This window comes from Pleurodeles waltl, chromosome 3_1 (genome assembly GCF_031143425.1).
Source record: "Pleurodeles waltl isolate 20211129_DDA chromosome 3_1, aPleWal1.hap1.20221129, whole genome shotgun sequence".
Classification (NCBI taxonomy): Eukaryota; Metazoa; Chordata; class Amphibia; order Caudata; family Salamandridae; genus Pleurodeles; species Pleurodeles waltl.
Genome location: NC_090440.1, coordinates 1,209,534,016 through 1,209,546,082, shown reverse-complemented (window position 1 = coordinate 1,209,546,082; position 12,067 = coordinate 1,209,534,016). Strand labels below are relative to the sequence as shown.

The 12,067-nt window shown below is 46.0% G+C and overlaps 1 protein-coding gene across 1 annotated transcript in view; it reads left to right on the top strand.

Moving 5' to 3' along the window:
- SRPRA (SRP receptor subunit alpha) overlaps positions 1 to 12,067 on the top strand; it is a 704,571-nt gene that overhangs the window by 113,313 nt on the left and 579,191 nt on the right. Inside the window, exon 7 of the mRNA XM_069224516.1 lies at positions 9,766 to 9,884. Within this exon, the coding sequence (XP_069080617.1) occupies positions 9,766 to 9,884 (119 nt within the window). The remainder of the gene's footprint in view (positions 1 to 9,765; positions 9,885 to 12,067) is intronic.

The window sequence follows — 12,067 nt, the reverse complement described above, 5'->3', positions numbered from 1 at the left end:
CGCAAGAGAGCAAATTCCCATACATCTGGCGACGCCCCACCTCCGGACAAAGAAAGCAGAAAATTTGATGCGGCAGGAAAAAGAGTGGCATCACAGGCAGCCAACCAGTGGCGCATCACAAATTCTCAAGCGCTGCTGGCCAGATATGACCGCGCACACTGGGATGAGATGCAACTTCTCGTAGACCATCTTCCCCAGGAATACCAAAAAAGGGCGCAGCAAATAGTTGAAGAGGGACAAACAATCTCAAACAATCAAATCCGCTCTTCACTGGACGCAGCCGATACTGCAGCGAGAACAGTCAACACTGCTGTCACCATAAGGAGACACGCTTGGCTCCGCACTTCAGGCTTCAAACCTGAAATCCAGCAGGCTGTCCTTAATATGCCCTTCAACGAGAAACAACTTTTTGGCCCTGAAGTGGACACAGCCATTGAAAAACTTAAAAAGGACACAGACACGGCCAAAGCCATGGGCGCACTCTACTCCCCGCAGAGCAGAGGCTCTTTTAGAAAAACTCCATTTAGAGGGGGGTTTCGTGGCCAACCCACAGACACCACCAGCCAACAAACAAGAACCACACCATATCAGGGTTCATTCCAAAGGGGAGGTTTCAGGGGATATAGAGGGGGTCAATTCCCAAGGAGTAGGGGAAGATTCCAGACTCCAAAAACACCTCCTCCTAAACAGTGACTTTCAAGTCACACAACCCCTTCACTCAACACCAGTGGGGGGAAGACTAAGCCAATTCTACCAATCTTGGCAGCAGATTACAACAGACAATTGGGTATTAGCAATAATCCAACATGGCTATTGCATAGAATTCCACAAATTCCCACCAAACATCCCTCCAAAAACACGCAAAATGTCACCACAACATTTAGAACTTTTAGGACTAGAAGTACAAGCACTACTGCAAAAGGATGCAATAGAGTTAGTACCAGTACAACAAAAAAACACAGGAGTTTACTCCCTGTACTTTCTAATTCCAAAAAAAGACAAAACATTAAGACCAATATTAGATCTCAGGACACTAAATACCTACATCATATCGGACCACTTTCACATGGTCACACTACAAGACATCATTCCACTGCTCAAACAGCAAGATTACATGACCACATTAGACCTAAAAGATGCGTACTTTCATATACCGATACACCCTTCTCACAGAAAGTACCTAAGGTTCGTATTCAAAGGAATACATTACCAATTCAAGGTGTTGCCATTCGGAATAACAACTGCACCAAGAGTATTCACAAAATGTCTAGCAGTAGTAGCAGCACATATCAGGAGACAACAGATACATGTGTTTCCTTACCTAGACGATTGGCTAATCAAGACCAACACAGTAAAAAAGTGCACAAACGACACCACATATGTCATACAAACCCTTCACAAACTGGGTTTCTCCATCAACTATACAAAGTCACACCTCGAACCGTGTCAGACACAACAATATCTAGGGGCAACCATCAACACATCAAAAGGAATTGCCACTCCAAGTCCCCAAAGAGTGCAAGCATTCCACAAGGTAATAAGTGCTATGTTTCCAAACCAAAAGATACAAGCAAAATTTGTGCTAAAACTTCTAGGCATGATGTCATCATGCATAGCCATTGTCCCAAACGCAAGACTACACATGCGACCCTTACAACAGTGCCTAGCATCACAATGGTCACAGGCACAGGGTCAACTTCAAGATCTGGTGTTGGTAGACCGCCAAACATACCTCTCGCTTCTATGGTGGAACAGCAACAATTTAAACAAAGGGCGGACATTTCAGGACCCAGTGCCTCAATACGTTATAACAACAGATGCTTCCATGACACGGTCGGGAGCACACCTCAATCACCACAGCATTCAAGGACAATGGGATGTACCCCAAACAAAATTTCATATAAATTACCTAGAACTGTTAGCAGTATTTCTAGCGTTAAAAGCCTTTCAACCCATAATAACACACAAATACATTCTTGTCAAAACAGACAACATGACAACAATGTATTATTTAAACAAACAAGGAGGAACACACTCAACACAATTGTGTCTCCTAACACAAAAAATATGGCAGTGAGCGATTCACAACCACATTCGCCTAATAGCACAATTTATTCCAGGGATCCAAAACCAACTAGCAGACAACCTTTCGCGAGACCACCAACAAGTCCACGAATGGGAAATTCACCCCCAAGTTCTGAACAAATACTTTCAAATTTGGGGAACACCCCAGATAGATTTGTTCGCAACAAAAGAAAACGCAAAATGCCAAAACTTCGCATCCAGGTACCCACACCGCGAATCACAAGGCAATGCTCTATGGATGAGTTGGTCAGGGATATTTGCATACGCTTTTCCCCCTCTCCCTCTCCTTCCATATCTAGTAAACAAATTGAGTCAAAACCAACTCAAACTCATACTCATAGCACCCACATGGGCAAGACAACCTTGGTATACAACTCTACTAGACCTTTCACTAGTAGCGCATGTCAAACTACCCAACAGACCAGATCTGTTAACACAACACAAACAACAGATCAGGCATCCAAACCCAGCATCATTGAATCTAGCAATTTGGCTCCTGAAATCCTAGAATTCGGACACTTAGACCTCACACAAGAATGTATGGAGGTCATAAAACAAGCTAGAAAAGCTTCCACTAGACACTGCTATGCATCTAAGTGGAAAAGATTTGTTTGCTACTGCCATACCAATCAAATCCAACCATTGCATGCCTCTACGAAGGACATAGTGGGATACTTACTACATTTGCAAAAAGCGAATCTCGCTTTTTCATCTATAAAAATACACCTCGCAGCAATATCTGCTTACCTACAAACTACTCATTCATCGTCTCTATTTAGAATACCAGTTATTAAAGCATTCATGGAAGGGCTAAAAAGAATTATACCACCAAGAACACCACCAGTTCCTTCATGGAACCTTAACATCGTCTTAACAAGACTCATGGGTCCACCTTTCGAACCCATGCATTCCTGTGAAATGCAATATCTAACGTGGAAAGTCGCATTTCTCATTGCAATCACATCCCTCAGAACAGTAAGTGAAATACAGGCATTTACCATACAAGAACCATTTATTCAAATACACAAAAATAAAATAGTTCTAAGAACAAATCCAAAATTTTTACCAAAAGTAATCTCACCATTCCATTTAAATCAAACAGTAGAATTGCCAGTGTTCTTCCCACAACCAGATTCCGTGGCAGAAAGGGCACTACATACATTAGACATCAAAAGAGCACTAATGTACTACATTAACAGAACAAAGCTAATCAGGAAAACAAAACAACTGTTCATAGCTTTTCAAAAACCACACATAGGAAATCCAATCTCTAAACAAGGCATTGCTAGATGGATAGTCAGATGTATTCAAACATGCTATCTTAAAGCTAAGAGAGAATTGCCTATTACACCAAAGGCGCACTCAACCAGAAAGAAAGGTGCTACAATGGCCTTTCTAGGAAACATTCCTATGAGCGAAATATGTAAGGCTGCAACCTGGTCTACGCCTCATACATTTACTAAACACTACTGTGTAGACGTACTAAATGCACAACAAGCTACAGTGGGCCAAGCTGTACTAAGAACATTATTCCAAACTACTTCAACTCCTACAGGCTAAACCACCGCTTTTAGGGGAGGTAACTGCTTTATAGTCTATGCTAAACATGTGTATCTGCAGCAACATATGCCATCGAACTGAAAATGTCACTTACCCAGTGTACATCTGTTCGTGGCATTAGTCGCTGCAGATTCACATGTGCCCTCCCGCCTCCCCGGGAAGCCTGTAGCCGTTTAGAAGTAGATCTTAAATCTTAAACATTTGTACCTTTGTAAATAATTATTATAAACTTTTTATGTACATACGTATTCACTCCATTGCATGGGCACTATTTATAGCAAACAACTCCATCCTCACCCTCTGCGGGGAAAACAATCTAAGATGGAGTCGACGCCCATGCGCAATGGAGCCGAAGAGGGAGGAGTCCTTCGGTCCCGTGACCAAAAAAAGACTTCTTCGAAGAAAAACAACTTGTAATACTCCGAGCCCAACACCAGGCAGCGTGCTGTGCTAAACATGTGAATCTGCAGCGACTAATGCCACGAACAGATGTACACTGGGTAAGTGACATTTTCAATTTGCTTCCTCTGCTACACCTCATAATGTCTTGATTTGCTCACATACCCTACACTAAAGGTTCAGTCCCTTAGCAAAAAATGGAGCAGAGAGAAAGGGCAACCTCTCTGTACTTTTGACTGTAGAGAAATAAGGCCATTTCCTATATTGTGAGCGGATATAAATTTATAGTTAGCCAGGCTATAAGCTAGCAACTGATATCCGAATCAGTAGGCCAAAATAGAGTACTGCAAAAAAGTTCAGCTGAATCTTCTCAAATAATTTGTATGCATTAGACAGTAATAGTACCTCTTTCCCTGCTTAAGAATAGCTGTTTCCTCATTTAATGGTGCGATTTTAATATTGGTAAATACTGTTAGACCTGTCAGCCTTAGGGTGATCTTCCCCCAAATGTTTTGCCTACTTGCCTCATGTTTTTGCTGATTAATTTTGTTGCCCTTAAGACCCTGAGCACTATACCACTGCCAACCTGTGCTTAAAAAGTAAGTGCATGTGCTTCTCCCCTAAAACATGGTTTGATTGCGGTATCCACAATTGGCACATTTAATTTAGCTGGAAGTCCCTAGTACAGTGCACTTAATGTACCCAGGGCCTGTGATTTAAATGCTACTAGTGGGACTGCAGCACTGCTTGTGCCACCCACTCAAGTAGCCTTTAAACATGTCTCAGGCCTGCTATTGCAGAGCCTGTGTGGGCTGTTAACACTGCTATGTCAACTTGGCACATACAACCTCCTGCCAAACCCAAACTTCCCTTTATTACATATGTTGCCCCTAAGGTAAGCCCTAGGTAGCTCATAGGAGGACCTAGATGGAGGATTCCCCCAATAGGGATAGGAATGTGCCCCCCTCCCCTTGGGAGGAGGCACAAAGAGGGTGTATCCACCCTCAGGGCTAGTAGCCATTGGCTACTAACCCCCCAGACCTAAACACGCCCTTAAATTTAGTATTTAAGGGCTCCCCAGAACCTAGGAACTCCGATTCCTGCAATCCAAGAAGAAGAGGACTGCTAAGCTGAAAAACCCTGCAGAGAAGACGGAGACACCAACTGCTTTGGCCCCAGCTCTACCGGCATGTCTCCCCACTTCTAAAGTCACTGCTCCAGCTACGCTTTCCACAGGGACCAGCAACCTCTGAAGCCTCAGAGGACTGCCCTGCATCTAGAAGGACCAAGAACTACAGAGGACAGCGGCTCTGTTCACCAAAGACTGCAACTTTGCAACAAAGAAGCAACTTTGAAACAACACTCGTTTCCCGCCGGAAGCGTGAGACTTGGCACTCTGCACCCAACTCCCCCGGCTCGGCTTGTGGAGAACAATCACTTCAGGAAGGACTCCCTGGTGACTGCGAGAACGTGAGTAGCCAGAGTTGACCCCCCCTTAACCCTCCACAGCGACGCCTGCAGAGGGAATCCCGAGGCTCCCCTGACCGCGACTGCCTGCTTCAAAGACCCGACACCTGGTAAAGGCACTGCATCCGCAGCCCCCAGGACCTGAAGGATCCGACCTCCAGTGCAGGAGCGACCCCCAGGTGGCCCTCTCCCTTGCCCAGGTGGTGGCTACCCCGAGGAGCCCCCCCTTGCCTGTCTGCATCGCTGAAGAGACCCCTTGGTCTCCCATTGATTTCTATTACAAACCAGACGCTTGTTTGCACACTGCACCCGGCCTCCCCCGTGCCGCTGTGGGTGTACTTTCTGTGTGGATTTGTCCCCCCCGGTGCCCTACAAAACCCCCCTGGTCTGCCCTCCGAAGACGCGGGTACTTACCTGTTGGCAGACTGGAACCGGGGCACCCCCTTCTCCATTGAAGCCTATGCGTTTTGGGCACCACTTTGACCTCTGCACCTGACCGGCCCTGAGCTGCTGGTGTGGTAACTTTGGGGTTGCTCTGAACCCCCAACGGTGGGCTACCTTGGACCCAAACTTGAACCCCGTAGGTGGTTTTCTTACCTGCAAAAACTAACAAACTCTTACTCCCCCAGGAACTGTTGAAAATTGCACTAAGTGTCTAGTTTTAAAATAGCTACATGTGATTTATGTGAAAACTGTATATGCTATTTTGCTAATTCAAAGTTCCTAAAGTACCTACCTGCAATACCTTTAATTTGAAGTATTACATGTAAATCTTGAACCTGTGGCTCTTAAAATAAACTAAGAAAATATATTTTTCTATACAAAAACCTATTGGCCAGGAATTGTCTTTGAGTGTGTGTTCATCATTTATTGCTTGTGTATGTACAACACATGCTTAACACTACTCCTTTGATAAGCCTACTCCTCGACCACACTACCACAAAATAGAGCATTAGTATTATCTCTTTTTGCCACTATCTTACCTCTAAGGGGAACCCTTGGACTCTGTGCATACTATTCTTTACTTTGAAATAGTGCATACAGAGCCAGCTTCCTACACCCCACCTGATAAGTGGTCACCTGGCTAGGTGACCAATCCCCATTTCAGGGCTATTTAGGGTCTCTCTCCTGGGTGGGGTCCTCTGATTGGGCTTGCAAGACTCCAGTAGAATTCCTCTGCAACTTCCACTTCAACTTCTGGCCACTGGACCCGCAACCGGACCCTCCAGGAACCTACAATCTTCATCCACGACTAAGACTCTGCTTGCAACATTGTTTCCACGGCTTACAGCTTCTGCAACATTTCCACAGGTGTGCATCCTCTGAGGACAGCAAGTCTTCAGTCTGCACAAGAAGGAGGAAGGAATCTCCCTTGGAGTGAAGGAGTCACTTCCCTGCATCTGCAGGCACCAACTGCAACGACGAGCAGCTGCATGGATCTCATCTCCTCCTCCTGAGCTGCATGGATCCTCCATCACGGGTGGTGGTCCGGAATAGTCCTCTTGGTCCTCTCTGCCAGCCGTCCAACTTTGGTGGAGGTAAGCTTTTGCCGTCCCATGCAGGATAGTACCCCTGTGCATCACGTCTCTTGCAGCTACCAAGGCTTGTTGGCATCTCCTCCAAGGGATCTTCAGGCTCCGTGTAGCCCCAGCCCTGCTTCCTGCGACACCTAGCCCTCTGCGTGCTTCTCCTGCGGCATAGGACCCTTCTCCATTTGTGCTGTTGGCTCCTCGTGCCACTCCTGGTTCCTCTTCCAGTGGGTCTCCTGTGGGGGCTGCCTCCTCTTCTGTGGACTCTACCTTGCTGAGGGTCCCCCCCCTAGGACTAGCGCATGGGTTGAGTCGTCCTGGACCTTGCTGGTCCCCGGTAGCTCCACTTGTGCTTCAGCGCGACTTCTACCTTTGCAAAGGCTTCCTAGTGAATTTTAACTGCCACTGACTGCAATACTCCATCTTGCGTGGGACATCTACTGAATCACCCAGGAACTCTTCACCTGCTCCAGGGCTGCTTTTCTGACAATCTTTGTCCTACCGTCAACCAACTCCTGCAACTACAGCTTGGTGGGTAGTGGCTCCTGCTTCCACTGGACTCTTCTGTGACTTCTGGACTTGGGCCTCTTCTTCCACAGGTCCTCCTCTTCAAGAATCCATTGCTGGTTTCTTGCAGTCTTGTCTGGGTGTTGCATTTTCTTTTCCTTTCTTTTGGGTGGTTTGGGGAAATCCAGTAACTTAGTTCTTTCTTCCTGGTCGCTGTGGGACACTGTAACTTAACTTTTGGGGTTTCCTAGTACTCCCAGCTCCTCTCTACACATTCCTCTTACCTTGGTGGGGGTCCTGCATTTGCTTTCCATTTCTTTAGTATATGGTTTGGGCTCCGCCTAGGGCCACTACTGCCTATTTGCTACTACACTTTTTTTTATTGATAATTATGCCTATTTCTGATTACTAGTGTACCTATCTAATGTGTTACTCAATTCCTATAGGAGGGTGGCCTCTCTAGTACCTTTTGGTAATTCTGTCACTAAAATAAAGTACCTTTTATTTTTGTAACACCAAGTATTTTCTTTCATGTGTGTGAGTGCTGTGTGACTACAGTGGTATTGCATGAGCGTTGCATGTCTCCTAGATAAGCCTTGGCTGCTCATTTACAGCTATGTCTAGAAAGCTGGGCTTCTAGACACTGCCTACACTACACTAGAGGGGATACCTGGCATAAGGTGTTAGTAAGTACCTTAGGTACCCACCAGACCAACTTCCTACAATCTTGGAAACGGTCTTGTTTACCATAACATCAACTTGGCTTGTGAGGGAGCTTCAGGCTCCTAGGTCTAGCTTCCTTAAACAACATTTTACCCAGTCCAAATCTGTGGTTACAATGTGATCTGCATTAATGCTGAAAGTAGTAACACCTTTTCATGTCAGGCAGGCTATCCCTCTTCTGGTTTTCTTTGCCCTGCCTCGTGCCTCAAAAGAAGAGGCTGCATCACCTGGGCCAAGAGAGCATGCTGAGTTTTTACATTTATCGTACTAGGTACCACCAAGAGGACAATCAACAAGGCAGTGCAGAAAATAACTATCTCTAGGTGGATATTACTCTGCAATAAGATCTGCTACACTTTAGCTGATGAGCTCCCTGAACAGCTACAGGTCATTCCATTTAATCCAAGGCTGCCACTGCTGTGTTGGAAAGCAGAGAACCTGTCCTGAATATCTGTCATGTAGCTATGTAGGCTTTGTTAATGAAATGCTACTGTCTTGACAGTCAGGTCCATAGGGATGGGTATTTTGCCAGTTCGGTCCAGCAGGATTTTATTGGTTGAGCCATTCCACAGACCCCCGCCCCCTGGCCCCAAACTCGGGCAGGTATGCTCTGATATATATTCACAAGGTAAGGATCTGTGGTTAGAAGTATCATCAAAAGGACAAGTTACTTACCTTCAGCAGCTTTTTCTGGTGGATACTGTAAGCACGGACTCCTTGCAGTCCTCTCTTCCCCCTTCAGTGGAATGGATTTTTCTCTGCCGAAAAAGGACCCACACAAGATCTGCACTCTTGCCATGTCAGTCTTTTGATGGCTGCTGCGTCTGAGGGCATTGGCAGCTTATAAAAGATCCGACATCCGCACGCAGAGGTGGTGCTTATATGCAGCAATGTTTGTCAATTCCAGAGTGAAAAAAACGTCTGCTTTGAGCCACACCATGCCTCCTACTGGCTCACAGGAGTACTGCTTTTGAGTTTCCGGATCCAGTTCGATGCTTGGGGAATATTCACAATGTCAGGAATCAGCTGTTAAAGCATCCACTAGAAAGAGCATTATTAAAGGTAATAAACTTGTCCTTGTTTGCTCCGAAATAGTCTGTTCCTAATATGCTGCTCCTGTCCAGAAAGCAAAGAGCTTCCACCATTAGTAATTTATTCTCCGGTCCACTGACTTAACAAGGCTTAAAGCTTCAACACCATCCATCCATCCATCAGAAAGACCAAAACCATCGCATACATTAATTGCTTCACTTACAAAATGTGAATTTCTAAAGATTTGGCACTATTGGTAAAGAAATGGGTCATGCCAATGAAGTATTTTTTAATTCTAAAGATATGTTCTGATTAATTTTGTAAGGGTTTATCTAATTTTTGTGATTGATGCCACTGATCTCCCAAAAAGTTTGTTTATATGTTGTTGTGCCACGTTGTCTAGCTGAGAGTTGGACATCAAGTAACCATCATTGACAATGTTCTCATTTACATATATTGATAGAAATCCCGTGCTGCCGAAATGCTTGGAAATCCCCCAGATGTTGAATGTGAAAGCAGTGAAGAGAATGAGGAACCTACATCAGAAGACGAGCAGATTGTTAAAGTTCCTTCAAAGCCCAGGTATTATGTTGCCTTTAAAAACAAACAAAAAAAAAAAAATATATATATATATATATATATATATATATTCATATTTGATGGCATGTTTAGCTGCAAATACATATGCTGTGCACATCCTGCCATCTAGTGTTGGGCTCTGAGTGTTACAAGTTGTTTTTCTTCGAAGAAGTCTTTTCGAGTCACGAGACCGAGGGACTCCTCCCCTTTCGGTTCCATTGCGCATGGGCGTCGACTCCATCTTAGATTGTTTTCTTTTTGCCATCGGGTTCGGACGTGTTCCTCTTCGCTCCGTGTTTTGGTTCGGAAAGTTAGTTAAATCTCGGAAAATTCGACGGTATTGTTTGCGTTCGGTATCGGGTTAGTTAACGCAGATCGACACCGAATTTTGAAGAGCTCCGGTGGCCCTTCGGGGTTTCGATTCCCCGGCGGGGCCTGGTCGGCCCGACCACGTGCGTCTTCCAAGCTAATGGAACGGACTCCATTCCGCTTCTGCCCCGAATGCCACAAGTATCCTTACACAGATCAGCATCTGGTCTGTAATTTGTGTTTGTCTCCCGAACACAAAGAGGATACCTGCGAGGCCTGTCGAGCGTTTCGGTCGAGGAAAACGCTTAGAGACCGGAGAGGAAGAAGACTCCAAATGGCGTCGGCGCCGTCAGGACACCAAGTCTTGGAGGAAGAGGAAACCTTCTCCATCGCGGATTCGGACTTGGACGAGGTTGAAACCGAACAGATGCCGAAAACCGTGAGTAAGACGCCCCAGCCCAAGACTCATGAAAGCCCAGGGGACGCCACTGCCAACAGGCCATGGCTTAACCCGAAAATTAGGTGACCGGCCATCGGCACCGAAAAAGGGCACACAAGTGTCAAAGTCATCTGACTCCGGTCGAGATACCGGCACAGAACAGACTCGACACCGGGTCAGAGCAATCTCGACATCGAGAGCGCGGCACCGAAACAAGTCGGCACCGAGATATCGGAACACCGAAAGGCAAAAAAGTGTTTTCGGAGCTGAAAAAGACGGTCGAAAAGGTTTCGATACCGAAACATCCGGCCTCTGAGCCGAAACCAAGTTCCTACACAGAGGAACAGGGCCTGTCCTCACAGATGCAAAGACACAGATTAGGACAGGAGCTATAGGCAGGGGAGCCAGATTACACTCAAAGAAGGCTCCACATTCAGAAGGAGACAGGAGAAATTAGTACTCTCCCTCCAATCCGAATTAAAAGGAAACTTGCCTTCCAAGAGAAAGACAAGCAACCACAAACAAAGGTGGCAAAACAAATAACTCCGCCACCATCACCACAGCGCTCACCACAACCATCACCGGTAGCCACTCCACCAATGATGCAGTCTCCAACTCATACAGGATTGAGTCAAGATGATCCTGACGCATGGGATCTTTATGATGCGCCAGTATCAGATAACAGTCCCGACTGTTATCCAGCAAGACCATCACCACCTGAGGACAGCACTGCCTACACACAGGTGGTTTCAAGAGCAGCCGCGTTTCACAATGTCACCCTGCACGCAGAACCAATTGATAATGACTTTTTGTTTAATACTCTGTCATCCACACATAGCCAGTACCAGAGTCTCCCTATGTTACCGGGAATGCTGAAACATTCAAAGCAAGTGTTTCAAGAGCCTGTGAAAGGCAGGGCCATCACTCCAAGAGGGGAGAAAAAGTACAAACCTCCACCAACAGACCCTGTGTACATCACGCAGCAATTGACACCGGACTCAGTGGTAGTAGGGGCAGCTCGCAAAAGGGCGAACTCGCACACCTCGGGAGATGCACCACCACCCGACAAGGAAAGTCGCAAGTTCGACGCAGCGGGGAAAAGGGTCGCAGCACAAGCCGCCAACCAATGGCGCGTTGCAAATTCACAGGCCTTGCTATCTAGATATGATAGAGATCATTAGGACGAAATGCAACATTTCATAGAACATTTACCCAAAGAGTTCCAAAAAAGGGCACAACAAGTGGTGGAAGAAGGCCAAAGTATCTCTAACAACCAGATACGGTCGGCAATGGATGCAGCAGACACAGCTTCAAGGACTGTGAATAAAGCGGTCACCATACGGAGACACGCATGGCTGCGCACCTCAGGATTCAAGCCGGAAATTTAACAAGCGGTGCTGAATATGCCTTTTAACGGACAGCAGTTGTTTGGGCCGGA